The sequence below is a fragment of the Theropithecus gelada genome, chromosome 9 (genome assembly GCF_003255815.1).
Source record: "Theropithecus gelada isolate Dixy chromosome 9, Tgel_1.0, whole genome shotgun sequence".
Classification (NCBI taxonomy): domain Eukaryota; kingdom Metazoa; phylum Chordata; class Mammalia; order Primates; family Cercopithecidae; genus Theropithecus; species Theropithecus gelada.
Genome location: NC_037677.1, coordinates 72016941 through 72036798, shown reverse-complemented (window position 1 = coordinate 72036798; position 19858 = coordinate 72016941). Strand labels below are relative to the sequence as shown.

Sequence of the window (19858 nt, the reverse complement as noted above, 5' to 3'; positions counted from 1 at the left end):
CAATATCTCCTCCGTGTTGGTACGTCTCCGTGTTGATACGTCTGTGTATGAAGGTGCACAGCCAGCTTGTTGAGATGAAGACAGCTGGACTAGCAGAGGCAGGCAGTTTGGTGGCTGAACTCAAATTGTGACACTAAACAGCTGTGTGCCATTGACAAGTCACTTAATCATTTAGCTCTGAACGTCAGTTTTGTCATCCATAAAATGAGATAAAATAATATATCTGTAGATACTTCTTTTATTGTAATGGTTGAAATTAAAGCATTCAGAGGGCCTGGTATTAATAAGAACGTAATGCATGGTGGTGGCTGTTAATATTATAATGCCTAATCAATATATATGAATGACCCGAATGAGGTTTCTCTACCTTCCCACCTTGCTTCTAACGCAGTCCCCTGAAATCCATGTAACTCCAGTTCAGGAAAGCCGTCATCTTTGAGCTGACTCTCTCACACTGACACACCTTTATGGGAGCCGAGCCATCACCTTGCTGTGTTCGGTACCACGTACCTTCCTTCCTTCTTTTCATTCAGGGTCATACACACTCTGGGACCACAGAGGGAGGTATCAGAATCCTATCAGTGGGCCTAAGAAACAACTCTCCCACCGCTTCCAGGGGCCAATGGAGAGAGCATTAAAGCCTTCAAACAGTTTTCTTGTCCATCTGCTGCCTGTTGAGTAGGTAATGAAGCCCCTGTGAGCAGATCATTTTCCCAGAAAAGAGACATTTTGTGGTGACACATGGATATATTTCATCGTTGTTAATAGTGGACTCCATAGATTTTAGGTGTCTTAGCATAGAATACAGGTGATGCTAGTTAGACGTACTTCATTTTTAAAGTATGTGGGGCAGTTTGGCTTTGGTGGCTCTTGGGCAGGGTGAGTCTTTCACACAGACTCTGTGTTGCACTCTGCTGCCATTTTGTTGGCTCAGATGGGCCCCGCTATAGGTTCGTTCTTCATGTCAGGGTGGCTTCTTAGTCCGTGGTTTGGTGCCCCAGACTTTGAGTTCACATGCTTGCCTGTGGGGAGGTGACACTGGAGGCCTCTTTCTCAGCTGTCTTGGTTATGGGGAGAGCTTGTCACACTCGGCACGCTATTTTTTCTGCTCCACTGAAGTTCGCACTATAAAATGGAGATCTTCATCTGTGGCTCACGTCTCTCTCAGATGGAGCTTAGCTGTTAAAAGAACAGGAACAAAGCATCACTGTAGCTAGTGTGCTCAACCAGGGTTATGCCCACCAAGGAAACAGTCTCATTTCTCTGCTCATTTACATAGCACATTTGTGTCTTTGGCTGTTGGTTTGGTTCCCTACCCCCAAAAGCTCTTCTTCCACTTTTATTATCATGGTCTAGCACCTGAGAGGTGAACAGTATGTGAGATTAGAAAAACTCTCTATGCTTATTGGAACTGTAACAAGCATGTGTACCTCATCTTCCGAAAGGAAAAACACACCTTCTATTGGCTCCATATTTGGTGAAAGATTCCTTCCCATACTTCACAGTGAAGTTGTATTTTCAATTTCTGGCTGCAAAGGGAAATGTCTGGCCAAATCATGGAAATTTATCAAGCCTGGAATCAACTCAGAGGTGTAATGACTCCATTTGGGGTGAGATCAGGTCTGAAGTCCCAGTTGAACCAATATGTCATTTTGTTGTTACTACAAAAAAAGCCTAATAGTACTAGAGTAGTAGTACCCTTTTTTTTTTTTTTTTTGAGACAGAGTCTTACTCTGTCACCCAGGCTGGAGTGCAGTGGCACGATCTCGGCTCACTTTTACCTCTGCCACTAGGGTTCAAGTGATTCTCCTTCCTCAGCCTCCCGAGTGGCTGGGATTACAGGCACGCACCACCATGCCTGGCTAATTATTGTATTTTTAGTAGAAATGGGCTGGTCTCGAACTCCTGACCCCAAGTGATCCACCTGCCTCGGCCTGCCCAAAGTGCTGGGATTACAGGCATGAGCCACCACACCTGGCCAGTAGTGGCATCTTTGACCTGACATGCGCCAGTGTTATTTCCCTCTGCCCCTAGAAAATATTCTGCTCCAAGGACACCAGCAAACCTTTAGGTCTGGAATTTCTCACTGATTTGATACCATGAAAGTGCCTATGTAGTAACTGGGGTGACTTTGGGATTCAAATACAACCCTGAAGGTTCACCACTTCTTGCCCCCACTCTCTGGATTCAATCAGTTCCAGACATTATTGTAATACCATTTTTGAAGCTCTGTAAATAGATGGATTCTCATTTTTCCTATTAAGTACTGTTTGCTAAATATTTTGACCCAAAAGTTCGGTCATTCCATGCAAGCATTAATCAGTACAGGAGACATTAGTGGTTACTTGTTCAGATGAGGTTTGACATTATTTTTCCTCTGCTTCTGAGAGGAGGGAAGGGAATGTTGTGTAATAAAGATGAAGGGTCTTTTCTTCTTTTGTACAAAATGCAAATGATGAGGACATGTGTGATATACACTTCTCTAATGCAAGGCTACTGCTTTTTGTTGAGAAAGAGAGGCAAGGCCCTGGAGGATTTTAGACTTTGTAAATATAAAATTATCTGCCTTAGTGTTTAAAAAAAAATAATAATAAAAGGGAGAAAGAGTTGGCAGGTTGCCAGATTACTTACATTACAGTAATAGATTTGCTGACCCCTGACTTCTGCTGTAGAGAAATGTATTGAATTTTTCATAATATCAGATGAGGCAGATCTAAAAACCGAGTATACTGAGCACCATTATTTAACTTGAGATTTAGCAAAGCCGAAATCTTTTCAAACCAGCAATTTTATGTATGATGATAATTTAGTGGCTCAGATGCTAATAAATCAAGGTTATAATGCTATTGATTTGTTAATTTTAACTTGGGTTGATTTTTAAGTCCTTTTTTTTAGAAAGAAGAATGAGGAGGGGGAAAAAAAATCTTGCTTTTCACAGTGACTGAATTTAATAAGAATCTCCGTGATAGCAAAAGGCCCCCCTACTGTTTCTGCTTTGGGGTGGAAAATGTTATTCTTGTATTATTCCTAGGGAAAAATAAAATCCCATGCTGCTACAAATCTTATGCCTATGGAAAGATGTTATTTTTTAATACATAATGGCTTACCTATTTCAGATCCATTAAGGGCATCATAAATAAGCATTTTGCTAATCTGAAATGTGAAATCTGGATAATAATAAAGGCCCATTTATCTGTCCAGCTTTCAATCCCCAGACTAGATGTAGATCAGGAAGGGAAAATCTCTCTGGATTTTCTAATGAATATATTGCTTCTCTTCCCCATTACTTCCACCCACCTAAAAGCCAACCCCCATTTTTAGAGTTGCAGTCCATTGAAACTGTTTCCCCTGTGTAATGAATTCTTGGGGGCTGGAGTGCATGTTTGCTTTTATCTGTACAGTTAACTGATAAAATCTTTGCTGTGCTACAAATATTTGAGAAATAATCATCCTCAAGGCACAGGCATGGTGCGTTTTACTAAATTCTTTATATAATACAAACCTACTCAGCTTTCTACATAAGGCAATGTTGACCTAATCTAAGGCTAACCTGTGTTTAATGGTACCACATGTACACTGAACGTTTAAATGTTCAGAAAGCTATAATAGCTTTTGTTCTCTTGTACTGTAAAAACTTCTAATAATCATATGATAAGATCATATCCTGTGGGGTAATTGTGTTGTACCATGACAGGATAACTGAAAAAACATTCAGTGAAAATTGCACCAAACGGAAATCACTATATGAAGCAGCGATTGTGTGCCGTGCGAGACCGTGCCCTGTTCTTCAAAGCTTAGCTGGTCATATTTCTACTTGCTTCCTTTTAGCTTCTGCCTTGCTTGTTTTATTTTAGGAGCCTTTTTTTCCCCCAAGCCACTATAATTATCTTTCAATGATTTAGAAGGGGGGGAAAAAACACTCAACTGACCTTTACACATACATACACTCTCTCTCTCTCACACACACACACTCACACACTCTCATATACTCTCTCTGGAAGCCTTGAACAAGCAGGGCTTGTGTTTGGATTCAGTTTTACCTTAGTCATGCCTCTTTCCAGATACAAGAAACATTTAATTCCAGATTTCCTGCTTCTGGCTTTAGGCCTTTGACCAGCAAAGTGAAATGTATTTTTTACTGCTGTCAGCCAGCCAGCTGCTGAGTTGAGTGAAGGGGAGAAAAGAAAAAAAAGGAAAGAAAACATGAAAAAAAAAAAAAAAAAAAAAAGGAACTGAAATGAAAATGGTGCCCTGCTTTGTGAACTTGCAAAATTAGAAAAGGAAATTAAAGTCTCCTTAGCACCCATCTAGAGAGCCAGGCTGGCCCAAGGCTCTCAGAACCCAGAGTGAGGGGTCCTTGCGGGTTCCCTGGGGTGTCTCTCCTAGCCAGTTCTCTGCTTTCCCTCCTCCCCCTCCCCACACTCAGAGGTAATACTGTCATTCTTCTCAGTAAAGAGGGTCCCTCGTGGTGTCACCATCTCCATCAGAAAATGAAGTTGGGGGAAGGGTGGTACCAGCAAATTGCAATCATTGGAATACCCAGACTTCAGTGCTCTTTGAGTTCCCATGGCAACAAAACAAAAGTAAAACAAACCTATCTGTCCCAACAATAAAATATGTTTTCATTAAAGTCAATTTAAAATATCTTTTCAGTTTAAAATATTCAATGCATTTTGCTCCCGGACAAAAATCCCCAACCTGCCAATATTGAAGAGGATAAAGTCCCTGGCAGAACCAGGCAGAAAAAGGGAATTGGGGGGAATGTTGGGGACTTCACAGATGAGATAGAATAAATTCACGTATGAACAGGATTGCTTTTTTCTCTCTTTTTCTGCTTAGTTATGCTTTTTATTATATAAACATTAACTGTAATATTACAGTGGGAAGCAGGTATTTGGCAGCCATATATTATTTTAGTAAGTCTGCATAGGGAGGGCAGTTTCCAGTTTTAGCAGCTGTAACATGTTTAAACTCAGTTTGTAATGGGATCTGAAGATCGCTATTCCCCATGGGCTCTGTTGATCTTCATGGCTGGCCAACTGCCAGATGTAGGGCTCCAAAGTAGTATTCACGCCTCCTTGCTCATACCTTGTCCAAGCATGCTCAGTAAATGAATTTTGTTTCTAATATACTATAAATTGGGATCTGATTCTCCCATAATGTTATCGGTATTTTATTAAAGAGTAAAATATGAGGATCACAAATGTCCCCACATCTGTACTGTCAAACCTGAACAATCACGTATGGTTAAGAAGTAGAGATCCAAATAACACAGATAGAAACCAATTTTAGGATCGCACACCAATATCCAGACCGAGGAAGTTTTTGCCTGGGAATCTTAGTTTAAAAATAATGAGGATCTCCAATATTTCAACAGACTTACTATGTTTATAAGCCAAGTACATGTTCTTCATTGAGTCAACTTGTCTTATTTAAAACAAATTATGTTTGCTGTATTAAAGTTCATATTTTTAAGGCTGAGTCTTATATTAATCCCACAGTGAGTCATTAATCATACCAAATGCATTATAAAAACTTTAATCACTGAAGTTGAAACTGAGATTGTAATGCAATCCATCCCTTTTAATTACATCAGCTATTTTTCCCTTTCAGATAAAGAGCTGCATCGCAAAGGGAAAACAGATTAAAACTAGAGCTGTTTGATGTTTCTCTTTTTAGAGCAATTTTATGCAGTTTGTTTAAAAAGTTATATAATTAAAACGCTTGAAATTTTCAACCCTCTGGTTTTTGTGGCTTGCATAGTCTGTCTGCCTTCCTTCTCGCTGGGGCTGTGTTTTACTTAGCACCCTAAAACAGAGCTCCTAGTGGAGTCCCCTGCCCCACTCAGAGCTGTGGGATAAGACTAAACTGTCCCTTGGCCATGCTGTGCTTGCCTGTCATTGATCTTTTTATCTTAGATGTTTCATCTCTGTCTTGACATGAATGAAGATAAAACCTTTTCAGATGGGCAGTACTAGGTTCAAATCTCACCTCTCACAAATGGTATGACTCTCAGGCAAACTGTTTAACCTTTTTTAGGTCTCAGTTGCCTCATATGTTAAAAAGAGAATAATAATAATACGCCATAGGGATATTGTGGAGTTTACATAAAATCATCTTTAAATGTACCTGGCACATGGTAGTACCTATGAGAATATAAGCTTCATGAGCTCAGAAGCTTTGAATGTTTGGTTCACAGCTGTGTCTCAGTGTCTAGAACACTGCTGATAGTATGTGCTCAATAAATAGTTGTTGATGGACTGGTAAAGCAGCTAGCATTATTGTTGCAGTTTTGTTAGCACTTAGCCAGGTGCCATGGGGAGTGATGATGATATTGTTAATGTTAGATGCTTCCATTGGTATCTTGGTCTATAGACCCACAAAACCAAAAAGAGGTCTTACTGAGAAGTAGTAAGTTACCAGGTACAGGCCATGCAAGGTGGCTCATGCCTGTAATCCCAGCACTTTGGGCAGCCGAGGTGGGCGGATCACGAGGTCAGAAGATGGAGACCATCCTGGCTAACACGGTGAAACCCCGTCTCCCCTAAAAATACAAAAAAAGTAGCTGGGCGTGGTGGCGGGCGCCTGTAGTCCCAGTTACTCGGGAGGCTGAGGTAGGAGAATGGCGTGAACCCGGGAGGCGGAGCTTGCAGTGAGCCGAGATTGCGCCACCGCACTCCAGCCTGGGCGACGGAGCGAGACTCCGTCTCAAAAAAAAAAAGTTACCAGGTACTGATTTTGACCAAGTAAGCAGAACACTAAAGTGTGGAGTAAGTTTACAGAAGTATAGCAGTGTCATTGGAGATGAAGTCATTTAATAATTTGTTTATATTGAGAAAATAAAGTAAACCCCCATAGCATTGATGCTACTGGAATTACTCAACTGACCCATCATCTCTTCTGTTAACCTTTTAGATTAATCCTACCATATGAAAGGTTTATTAAAGGAGAAGAAGATAAGCCCCTGCCTCCAATCAAACCTCGGAAACAGGAGAACAGTTCACAGGAAAATGAGAATAAAGCAAAAGTATCTGGAACCAAACGCATCAAACATGAAATACCTAAAAGCAAGAAAGAAAAAGAAAATGCCCCAAAGCCCCAGGATGCCGCAGAGGTGAGTTGCTTTGCTCCAGAAGTACCTCTGGAAGACATGTGCTGCCTCGAGGTCCTTCTGGAGCCCTGAGTACACAGCTGTGTCCCTGCACAGTTGGACGGCTTGATGAAGAAGCCAAGAAATCTGAGCTTCACAGTTCGCCTCATAGTTCCCCAATTCCTGAAAACCTTTCAGCTTGCTGAGTTGAAATGCAGTGCCTAGTATTGAATGGGATAGCCCAGGAATCGATTCTAGAAAGATGCAAACATCCTGTAGAAAACTGATAGCAAATGCTCAGGCTCTGAGAGAGAAGGAGCCAGAGCTATACTAACATCAAAGAATTTTACTGTGAAAACATGGCTTCTTGGCCATTCCACAGTCAGTCTATCTGAGGTGCTGGTGTGACTTTAAAACATATTTTGGGGCTGGACATGGTAGCTCACACCTGTAATCCTAGCACTCTGGGAGGCCAAGGCAGGTGGATTGCTTGAGCCCAGGAATTCGAGAAGAGCCTGGGCAACATGGTGAAACCCAATCTCTACAAATAAAGCTCAGGCCTGTAATCCCAGCATTTTGGGAGGCCAAGGTGGGCAGATCACAAGATCAGGAGATGGAGACCATCCTGGCGAACACAGTGAAACCCCGTCTCTACTAAAAATACAAAAAATTAGCCGGGCATGGTGGCGGGCGCCTGTAGTCCCAGCTTCTCAGGAGGCTGAGGCAAGAGAATGGCATGAAGCTGGGAGGCAGAGCTTGTAGTGAGCAGAGGTCGCACCACTGCACTCCAGCCTGGGCGACAGAGCGAGACCCCATCTCAAAAAAAAAAAAAAACCAAATATTAGGCATGGTGGTGACCCGCTGTGGTCCCAGCTACTCGAGAGGCTGAGGTGGGAGGATAACCTGAGCCCTGGGAGGTAAAGGCTGCAGTGAGCCGTGATTATACCACTGCACTCTTGCCTAGGAGACAAGAGTAAGACCATGTCTCAAAAAAAATGGTTTGGGGATCTAGGAAAGAGGGACGTTGGAACCGTGGTGCTGTAGCTCTGCAAGACTCTCCTGAAAACTTTAGAGATGTGTTTGTCTCCCATAATTGATTTCTATGCAACAGCCTTGGGTTGAGACCAATTTAGGAAAATCTTAAGCGTGGCTGGGGCATGGTGGCTCACGCTTGTAATCCCAGCACTTTGGGAGGCCGAGGCAGGCGGATCATGAGGTCAGAAGATCAAGAGCATCCTGGCTAATACAGTGAAACCCCGTCTTTACTAAAACTACAAAAAATTAGCTGGGCATGGTGGCGGGCACCGGTAGTCCCAGCTACTCGGGAGGCTGAGGCAGCGGAATGGCGTGAACCTGGGAGGCGGAGGTTGCAGTGACCCGAGATCTCGCCACTGAACTCCAGCCTGGGTGACAGTGCGAGATTGCATCTCAAAAAAAAAAAAAAAAAAAGAAAAGAAAAAAAGAAAAATCTTAAGTGCATATTATTTATAGGGGAATTTTGAAATGGTTCCTCTGAAACCACTATTATTTTTCATATTAACAGGTAGTTTCTGAACTTTTTAAAACAAGCCCCAGCCACCCACAGCCCCTAACAGCCTTTTGGTAGAAGCCATTACCACCAGCATACAGCCAGTCTTGTAGGCTGATCTGGGCTCTGTTTCAACATGAATAATAAAACACGTTGCTGCCCATTAAAAAAAAAAAAAAAAAAAAAAAACCTTAGCCGCATTTGGAGACAGTATGTTCTAGGATTCAACCCCAGAGGGAATTTTGGTGCTGGTATTAAATACCCCCTAAAAAATCAGGTTTATAATGAACACATAAAAGGCTTCATAATTAAACACTGGTTTAAATCACACATGTACAACACACACCAACCTCCCATCTAGACATCAACTTACCCAACTGACTCTTACATAAGAAAATAGTATTGATACCAAGAGGAGAAATTTATGTTTTTTGTTTTTATTAAGTTTCATAATTATTTTAAGCTCTAGTAACTAAAAAGGGGGAGGAGGAAGATGATGCAGATTTTTTTTTTTTTTTTTTTTTTTTTGAGACAGAGTCTCTCTCTGTTGCCCAGGCTGGAGTGCAGTGGTGTGATCTCAGTTCACTGCAACCTCCGCCTCCCAGGTTCAAGTGATTCTCCTGCCTCAGCCTCCTGAGTAGCTAGGACTACAGGCATACGCCACCACGCCCTGCTAATATTGTTGTATCTTTAGTAGAGACGGCGTTTCACTATGTTGGGCAGGCTGGTCTCGAACTCCTGACCTCAAATGATCCACCTTCGTTGGCCTCCCAACGTGCTGGGATTACAGGTGTGAGCCACTGTCTCTGGCCAGATGATGCAGATTTCTCAACATCTGCAAACTTGGAACATAAATGGCCAAAAGCAAGGAAATTCCAAGTGCATGCTTACATTCCATTTTCCCTTGATACTTTTGGCCTGGTGATTTATTATAGGGTTTCAGATGAGTGTGTTCTATTAGCTGCCATATGTACACAAAGCACTAGGGGACAGACTGAGGACCAAGGGGACAGCTGACCCTTGAATGTCTCCACTTTGGGGATTCAGTTTGAAATGGTTGGTTTGTGAATGGTAGGAGGAATCCTTAGCCTATGCACTGAGCCTGTCAGCTTGGGAGATGACCATTCCCAAGAGTGGAGCCTTACTCCGTGGAGTCCATAGAAACCCTTAAAGCTGTTAGGCTTTCTGTTTCCTATAGGCCACAACTGTTCCCTTCAGGGAGCTGTAAGTGTCTCAAGTTTCAAAGGTTGTCATGACGAGGTTATCTAAACCTCATGGAATCTTCCACTCTCTCCAAGGCTGACCTTGTAATACGAATCACTTCCCACCTGCAACATAGAACCATGTTATTAGCCAGGTGTATTTCTTCTCATTAACGCTATTTGAGGTTTTTGGTTTGGATTTTATTGTTTTCATTGCTTTTACTTTTTGGTGTTTTCAATATGAAGCAGTGAACTCAGTGGAGATAGAAAGGGTGATAAATTCCCTCTAGTTGAATCCACTATATTCAGATAATGGGATTGCAAGTTGCATGGTGGGAAGCTAACATTCAACATACTAAGCAGATCGTAAAATGTCTTCCTAGAAAAAAAGTCCTTTACTTTTTTCTTCCTAGCTTTCAAAGGCTTCCTAAACCTGTTTTACAGCCCGAAGCATGGGACTGCAATATAACTGCAGGTCTACATCATAGAAACTTCAATGGGACTGAGTATCCCCCATTGCCCTGCCTCAAACTATAGCCCCATAAGAAACTAACAATTAGAAGCAATTTGCCTTTTTCCCTTGCCATACTCATTTTTCTGTATTTTTATGTCATATATAAGCTCAAGAGACCAATGATGATTATTAATGTAGAACAAGAAATGATATTTGTACTGGAAAAGGCAGCTACTAGTACAAAAATAAAGAAAAATAATGATGATAAGCAAAGACTCTTAGGTATAACACATCCCTAAAATTCAGGGGTTTTTTTAAAGGATTTGAGGAAACACACCTATGAAATAGGTGTGATTTCTTAAAACTTTTGTTACCACGTATTCCTAAACCAGCATCCTCAATCTTACCCAAAGATGTTAATGTAGCAGACACTTCTCTCTCTCTCTCTTTCTCTCTTTCTTTCTTTCTTTTTCTTTCTTTCTTTCTTTCTTTTTCTTTCTTTCTTTCTTTGTTTTGAGAGAGTTTCACTCTTGTTGCCCAAGCTGGAATGCAATGGCATGATCTCGGCTCACTGCATACTCCACCTCTGGAGTTCAAGCGATTCTCCTGCCTCAGCCTCCTGAGTAGTTGAGATTACAGGCACCCACCACCACGCCCAGCTCATTTTTGGTTTTTTACTAGAGATGAGGTTTCACTATGTGGACCAGGCTGGTCTTGAACTCCTGACCTCAGGTGATCTGCCCACCTCGGCCTCCCTAAGTGCTGAGATTACAGGCACCTCTTTTCTTAACAGAGAAGAACAAAGTTCAAGGGATGAGATGGAAAAAGGAGGGGAAAAAGACCAGCTCAGTACAACTGTTTTGTGACTGCTCTGCTAAGACATGTCAGGGCAGAATGACAGCAGTTTTGAAAGGGCTTGTCAGTCAGCTGGGTCACAGACAGAAAGTTAAAATGACCTCTTAAGGTCAAAGTTTACATGGCTACATAATGCAGATGGATTGAATTGGTACCCACAACTTCTGTCAGTAGGGTCACATAAGGAGTCTCATTGACTATAATTTATTTCATTGAACAGCAAAGCTATATTTGTGGTGGCACAGACTGTCTGAATTTTGACAACTTCATTTTGGGCTTTAATAGAAATGTAGTTTGCTTCAACCTAGAAGGACTTAGTCTCCTCTGTCCCTCAGGTAGACAGGCTGCCAAGAAGTCTTCATACTTTGTCAATATTTTAGCATTATCTGCATGTCATCTGGCCTGAGTAGAAATTATTAACACTTACGCATTGCTAATCTTCAGTACGTCATATTGAATACATTGGGAAGGGGTTTGCCCTCTTAAAGAAAAGCAAGGAGTTGCAATAGGTTCATTGTTTGTTGTTAACATGGGGTTGGTTGAATTTTTGAAAGAGAAATGCTTTAAAAAAATCTTTCTCAGGAGTATCATAAAACACAACATGTAATTTAAAACCCATTTGGATAATTGACTGATTTGACAAGAAGACAACCTTAGAATTAAACTATATATTAGAATCAAGGAGTGATATGATTGTATACCATCAGTACATAACACTGCTATTTTGATAGGTGTCTCATAAGGGACTGAAGCGAATATGCATATTTCCCCTAATGTTTCTGTAATTTAGATTTCTTTGTTTAGAGCCATGATTGGGGAGTAATAAAGCTTTACAGAAACTTCATGAGCTGATTGACAAGCCTGTTTTCAAGTAACACTGCTGTGTGGAATATTTCATTTCATAGCAAAACGTGTCAGTGTGTTTAGTTTTCTTCTGACTGTCTTTTGAAATATGTTACCAGGTTTCATCAGAGCAAGAAAAAGAACAAGACACTTTAAGCCAGAAAAGCATCCCTGAGCCTATCCCAGCAGCAGACATGAAGAAAAAAATAGAAGGGTATCAGGAATTTTCAGCGAGGCCCCTGGCGTCCAGAGTAGACCCAGAGAAGGACAACGAAACAGACCAAGGTTCCAACAGTGAGAAGGTGGCAGAGGAGGCAGGAGAGAAGGGGCCCACACCTCCACTCCCAAGTGCTCCTCTGGCCCCGGAAAAAGATTCAGCCTTGGTCCCTGGGGCCAACAAACAGCCACTCACCTCTCCTAGTGCCCTGGTGGACTCAAAACAAGAATCCAAACTGTGTTGTTTTACAGAGAGCCCTGAAAATGAACCGCAAGAAGCATCCTTCCCCAGCTTCCCCACCACACAGCCATTGCTGGCAAACCAGAATGAGACGGAGGATGACAAACTGCCCGCCATGGCGGATTACATCGCCAACTGCACCGTGAAGGTGGACCAGCTGGGCAGTGACGACATCCATAATGCGCTCAAGCAGACCCCAAAGGTCCTTGTGGTCCAGTCGTTTGACATGTTCAAAGACAAAGACCTGACTGGGCCCATGAATGAGAACCATGGACTTAATTACACACCCCTGCTGTACTCTAGGGGCAACCCAGGCATCATGTCCCCGCTGGCCAAGAAAAAGCTTTTGTCCCAAGTGAGTGGGGCCGGCCTCTCCAGTAGCTACCCTTATGGCTCCCCACCCCCTTTGATCAGCAAAAAGAAACTGATTGCTAGGGATGACTTGTGTTCCAGTTTGTCCCAAGCCCACCATGGCCAAAGCACTGACCATATGGCGGTCAGCCGGCCATCGGTGATTCAGCACGTCCAGAGTTTCAGAAGCAAGCCCTCGGAAGAGAGAAAGACCATCAATGACATCTTTAAGCATGAGAAACTGAGTCGATCAGATCCCCACCGCTGCAACTTCTCCAAGCATCACCTTAACCCCCTTGCTGACTCCTACGTCCTGAAGCAAGAAATTCACGAGGGCAAGGATAAACTCTTAGAGAAAAGGGCCCTTCCCCATTCCCACATGCCTAGCTTCCTGGCCGACTTCTACTCGTCCCCTCATCTCCATAGCCTCTACAGACACACCGAGCACCATCTTCATAATGAACAGACATCCAAATACCCTTCCAGGGACATGTACAGGGAATCGGAAAACAGTTCTTTTCCTTCCCACAGACACCAAGAAAAACTCCATGTAAATTATCTCACGTCCCTGCACCTGCAAGACAAAAAGTCGGCGGCAGCAGAAGCCCCTACGGATGATCAGCCTACAGATCTGAGCCTTCCCAAGAACCCGCACAAACCTACCGGCAAGGTCCTGGGCCTGGCTCACTCCACCACAGGGCCCCAGGAGAGCAAAGGCGTCTCCCAGTTCCAGGTCTTAGGCAGCCAGAGTCGAGACTGTCACCCCAAAGCCTGTCGGGTATCACCCATGACCATGTCGGGCCCTAAAAAATATCCTGAATCACTTTCAAGATCAGGAAAACCTCACCATGTGAGACTGGAGAATTTCAGGAAGATGGAAGGCATGGTCCACCCAATCCTGCACCGGAAAATGAGCCCGCAGAACATTGGGGCGGCGCGGCCAATCAAGCGCAGCCTGGAGGATTTGGACCTTGTGATTGCAGGGAAAAAGGCCCGGGCAGTGTCCCCCTTAGACCCATCCAAGGAGGTCTCTGGGAAGGAGAAGGCCTCTGAGCAGGAGAGTGAAGGCAGCAAGGCACCGCACGGTGGGCATTCCGGGGGCGCATCAGAAGGCCACAAGCTTCCCCTCTCCTCCCCTATCTTCCCAGGTCTGTATTCCGGGAGCCTGTGTAACTCGGGCCTCAACTCCAGGCTCCCGGCTGGGTATTCTCATTCTCTGCAGTACTTGAAAAACCAGACTGTGCTTTCTCCGCTCATGCAGCCCCTGGCTTTCCACTCGCTTGTGATGCAAAGAGGAATTTTTACATCACCGACAAATTCTCAGCAGCTGTACAGACACTTGGCTGCGGCTACACCTGTAGGAAGTTCATATGGGGACCTTTTGCATAACAGCATTTACCCTTTAGCTGCTATAAATCCTCAAGCTGCCTTTCCATCTTCCCAGCTGTCATCCGTGCACCCCAGTACAAAACTGTAGGCTCAGCTCTGCCCAGCAGTCCGAAGCGGCATGGCCAACAGAGCTTCACTCCTTACCCAGGAGTGCTGGCTTATAGAGTTAGAAGGCAGTATTTCTTCTAATCTGAGGCTACGATCAGTCCCAGCTTTAGGGGCCCAAAGGGGAGGTGAACATGCCTGATTTTTGTGGGACAGCTCTAGCCTTGGCTGGTCAGTCTTGACTCCCTTCCAACACAGATGCCCAGGCACCTCCAGATCATTCACTTCGCACGTGGGCCTTGTGAAGGGATTTGTGAATATCCAGGAAGAACTTAGAGGACCCCATCTGAGTTCGGTTGGTCAGGAAACAATCTGGCCAAATAAGAGGCAGTCATTTCAAAGGAACGGGCAAGGAAGACTGGCAAATAGATGCCAAGGGATGCCCCTCTTTTTCATAAAACTCTCCAAGGTTCAATCAATGCAATGTATAGTGAAACTTCAATAGATCTTTCATTTTGACACTATTAAACAATCCAGAGAAGTAAACACTGTTAAATTGACTGTATATATTTGCTTCTTAAAACTACCCGTATCACTGTTTGCTCACCTAATTTATATACAGGTAGTTCCATTTTCTCCCAGTTCTTTCTCGTCTCTTTTTTTTATTATTATTATTAAATGGTATTGCTTTTGTTTGCAGGTCTTTTTGGTTTTGTTTTGTTTTCGAGGCTGACTGACTGTCCTAGTTGTTGATGTGTGTTTGTAATTTTTCCACATCTTATTTTGAGCAGCTTTGGGTGGTAAAGTTATTGTTTACAAATTGAAGCAACTGATTCTAGTGGAACAAATGAAAAAGAAACAGTCAAGCACACAATAGTGCAAAGAACGTTCCTTTGTAGATCCGCAACTTAAGGATTTTGTTCCTCATAAATGGCATAGTTGAAAGAGCTTATACACTGCTTACCCAGCCAAATGCTTTGCTTTGAAGTATTGGGTTCTGTGAAAATATTGAGCGTTGTACTTACCTTATCTAGGCTGTGAAACTGTCCTACATACCAGAGGAATCATAAAAACAAAAACCTCACTGGCAGCAAGCTGCCGAATAACAACAGAGTCTAGAGGACATATTTGTGGGCTGCACAGATATTTTAGGAATTTCAGAAATTAGAACAGGAGCCAAAATGATTTACATTGGTGTTGGCACTGACTCCTTTAAATGATCTGGGAAAGGGGGTTGGGAAGAGGATGGAGCTCAACTGGCCAGAAGAGGAGCAGCTGCAGTCCTGATAGCTTCTCTAGCCTCGGTCTTTTGAGTAATAAGTAGTCACGTTGTTTTCATCCAGTTGGTTTCCTGTCATTCCCAAGAAGAATCTCCCAGGCCACATCTTTGAGGATAACTGACATACTGGATTAGCCTTTTCAAAAGAAAAGTCATCCTCTTTGGGTTTATGGGGCGTGAGTTTTGTGCGTGCACACACACAAACTTGTAAGGTGGTTTGGGTCATGTTTTTAACCACCTGGCAACACAGTCCACTTTCTGGTTTCTTTTATTGTTGGAAGTAAATGGTCAAGCTGCTCAGGCAGTGAAAAGATGTGGAGAATGTCCATTGTCATTCTTGCCACTGTATTCCATTTGCTACCGAGATGTAACATTAAGGTGGACACATTTTCTAACTGTATTAATTAAAAGTCAATGGATACAGAGAGTGGATTTTCTCCCCAAGTCCCATCCCTGCTGAAGACCGCTTGGATGAACTCCCCAGCCCACTGTGCCCCTCCCGCAACACTACCAGTAGACTTTAGAACCATAGCTAACTAAGTCTTTTACCTCTGAGATACTTAATTCTGGGAAAATTGATGACAATTTTCAACTTCTAAATAGGTAACTTGACTGCAAAATAATCAAAACTGATAACAATGAAACTGCGGCTCTTAAACAAAGCCATGCATGCCGTGCATTTGTATTGAAATGTCTCCATGATATGAAGCCAAATATTCAATGTAACATACTTAATATCCAAAGGTGGAAACAAAAGAATGTAGAGATCCAGTGTTAAGAGTTCCATTTGCTTCAATTAATTATTTACCTTCCTGTGGAATAATATATATATATATATATATATTTAATAGAACCATAGATAGACTAGTAGAATTTAGATTATAAATGTGTGAGTGCAGATTATCCTGCTATTGCACAAGCTAGAGGGGGGAAAAATCTCAATTCCAGCTGGCAAGATGCTAGCCATGACACATATAAGAAAGTTGCACTAGATTGAATGGTCACAGAATCGGAGGACATGGAAGAAAAAGGAAACTTCGGTGGTTCTGCAGCAGACATGGGCTAGATCATATGTGGTTTCTATGAGTTCGCGTCTCAAAAAAATAAAAGGAGGGGGGGCATCTGTCCCCAGTGGAGCTCACCTATTTGGAATATGGGGCATTTGTTTTTTCCACTGCAATGATTTCAGTCTGGTTTCATCATGTTGGAATTCGATCACACCATTTCAAACAATGTTAACATAGTCCAGCTTTTGTTTTTCTCATCTCTTCCGAGAGGAGACTCACTGTTTCTGTCTGAGGAAGCTCATACCCTCGGCAAAACATCAGGACAAATAAAGAGAAATGGGGGTATGCATTCCCAACAGAAGCAGTGTGTTATTTGTTTTAAAACTCTGAACAGAGATCTTGGAAATCTTTCAAAAAGACCATTGAATTCTTCATTGGCTGAGAACGAAGTTTTAAAATGTCTTAAATAAGGCTTTGTTTGCATTGTTTGAGTTCAAGGGGCCTTATTATTGAATGGAATTGCACAAGCCTTTCTTTGTGCAATCAAACCTTTGTTATTGGTAGCTCTGTAAAGGAAACTGTGGAATCGAATTGGCAGTGGAGTCATAAATCTATTTACTGAGTGTGGCTTCCAAGAAATGTTGCAATTCAAAATGCACTAAGTCTGTGATTTACTGGAGATTTGGAGATTCTAAATAATATTTTTAAAAAACTTTTCCATGCAACTTCTGGTTTAATGTTTGGCAACTCCACATGATAAAAAAAAATAAAAATGGCCCAACCGAGTTTCGGAATTAAGTATTCTTCTAGTAAGTGATTCAAACTTGTAATATTTGCCACAGGACTGACTTATTTATTTACTAGCTAGAAGCTCTTAAGTTCACTTGTTTATCAGGGCATATACAAAAGGGTTTGTTAAAACTCGATGTTAACTTTACAACTTTCTGACCTGGTGCATGAATTCTCAAGTACTGTATTTCACTGTGTTGGTGTGTCTGATGGAAATTTCGAGGTGGTCCCACAAAAAATATTTTATGTAGTGTGCCTTCAAAGAGAACCATTTATTTCTCTTCACTTATCGTCCCACAAAGTCACATTGGGTGGTGGTCAGCCAAGTCCCATCTGGTCTAGTTTTACTCTTGTCCCAATTTTAAAGAGAAATGGGAATGAGTTTGCCCTGGTGAGACCCACACCATTGCAATGATTATCTTGAGCACTTCAAGTCCAGTGTTGGCTGTTAGTGTATTTGATATTCTGCCTGTCTCCTCATGGTTGAAATATGTCTGAAGAATAGCAGCATAATCTCTTGGCTGTTTATACTTTTTTAAACTTTCCTGTGTTGTAAATATTGTATACTTTTGGTGATTCCAGCTATGTAACCTCTATGCTCTGTAAGGTGATTATTTGTATATAGCAACATGGCCCAGTGATATTATATAGTTTCCCAATGGAGAGGTTATTGAGTAACCTTTGCATTAGTTTAAACACTACCAGAAGAATGCTGAGCCAACTATAAACACTCAATTTTGTATGTTTTCCAAATTGTACTTATTACTGCTTTTGATACTGTATTACGTGCCAATAGTTTCCCAATCACATAGCAGGCAAGAGATATTTTGTACTTTTTGATCCACTGTAATATTTAATAAAAAATGTTACTATCTGTTTCCTTTTGGGTGTGAGTAATCTGTCACTCTTCCTGAGGAGCCTGTGGCCTCCCCAGAAGACTTTCCACCCCATCTGTCTGAATTGGATGGTAACAATAATGATGGCAATGTCTGTAGTTCACTAAGGACCTAGTGGGTGCGCAGTTGGCAAATATCTCTTAGCTTCACAACCTCATGTAAATATGGTTATACCCATTTTACTTAGGAGAAAACTAAAGCTTAGAGAGATAAATCAACTGGTCCAAGATCACCCAACAGATGACAGAGTCAGGATTTGAAGCCAGGGCTCTCATCTGTGTACTTCCTTTGTATACCATCCTCCTCTGCTGGTAGGATAATCACAAAAGTTATTTTATTTATTTATTTATTTATTTATTTTGAGACAGACTCTCGCTCTGTCACCCAGGCTGAGTACAGTGGCTCGATCTCAGCTCACTGCAACCTCTGCCTCCCAGGTTCAAGCAATTCTCCTGCCTCAGCCTCCTGAGTAGCTGGGATTACAGGTGCCCACCACCACACCCAGCTAATTTTTTAATTTTTAGTAGAGATGGGGTTTCACCATGTTGGTCAGGCTAGTCTCGAACTCCTGACCTCATGATCCGCCCGCCTCAGCCTCCCAAAGTGCTGGGATTACAGGCGTGAACCACCGCACTCAGCCAAGTTAATTGTTTTTTATTCAGTCAACAAAGATTTACTCATGCCCCAATTGCCAGGCGTAGTATTAGGAGCTGGGAATACAATGGTAAATAAAAGATAAAATGTTGTCTCTGGGAGCTTATAAATCTTATGGGAAAGAGAGTTCATCAAATAGTCATTCCTATAAATTCAAAACTTCAGTGTGATTGAGTTCCAGGAGAGAGGAGTTTGAGGAGTAAAATGACACACAAAGAGGAGGTGGTGACTAAAGTGACTGGCTGAGTATGGGAGGGAGGGCATTGGGAGGAGGGTAGGTCAAGCACAGGGTACCACATGTGCAAAGGCCCTGAAGCAGGAACGAGTTTGGCTTATTAGAGGAATTGAGAAAAGCCTGTGGGGCTTGATGGCCTTGTTGAAGGAGTGAGGTTAGAGCGCATAGCAGGGGCAGGCGGGTAGGTCCCAATAGAACAGATTGATTTGATCAATTTTGTCTTTATCCTAAGCAAGAAAGATTTGTCTTTTTCAATATCACCCTCTGGCTGTTGTGTGAGGGGAGCTTAAGAGCAATCTAACATCAATGAGGTAGTGGTCATTTCAGTGGGGTGATGGAAGGTGAAGGTGGACACATTTCAGAGGTACTTAGAAGGAGGAATGAACAAACATGGTGATGAATTAAATAGGATGATTGATGGAAAGATATTCAGGAAGAGGAATATCTGGGAAAGCACTGCATATTCTGAGGTCTGCATCTTGTAATCGTAGACCTGGTGGTGATGGACAAAGATTTCTGATCTTTTGTTCCCTTGACCTCTGCCTCCAGCTTCCCTTGGCTTTGCTCCGCTTATCGTGAGTCGAAATGAGGTATTTACAAAGCAACACCCTATGCGCTCCCTTCTTAATGAGTCCTAGAGAGGAAGGAGAGGTGTGGGGAACAGGATTTGGTGAGTGCCTTGGTTTATGGTCAGGGCAGCTTTGATAGACAGGAAAGAGTAAGATGCTAGCAAACATGTCACCACAACTCAGAGGAGAAAAGAAACATATATTTTGGTAAAAGC

General features: G+C 42.5%; 1 protein-coding gene across 2 annotated transcripts in view; it reads left to right on the top strand.

Annotated features, from left to right (window-relative positions):
• Positions 1-18169, top strand: part of ARID5B (AT-rich interaction domain 5B) — a 192379-nt gene extending 174210 nt beyond the window's left edge. For both annotated transcript variants that reach the window (XM_025396594.1, XM_025396595.1), the window contains 2 exons: positions 6916-7114; positions 12092-18169. In XM_025396594.1, the coding sequence (XP_025252379.1) occupies positions 6916-7114; positions 12092-14257 (2365 nt within the window). In that variant the 3' untranslated portion in view covers positions 14258-18169. The remainder of the gene's footprint in view (positions 1-6915; positions 7115-12091) is intronic.
• The last annotated feature ends 1689 nt before the right edge of the window (positions 18170-19858 follow it).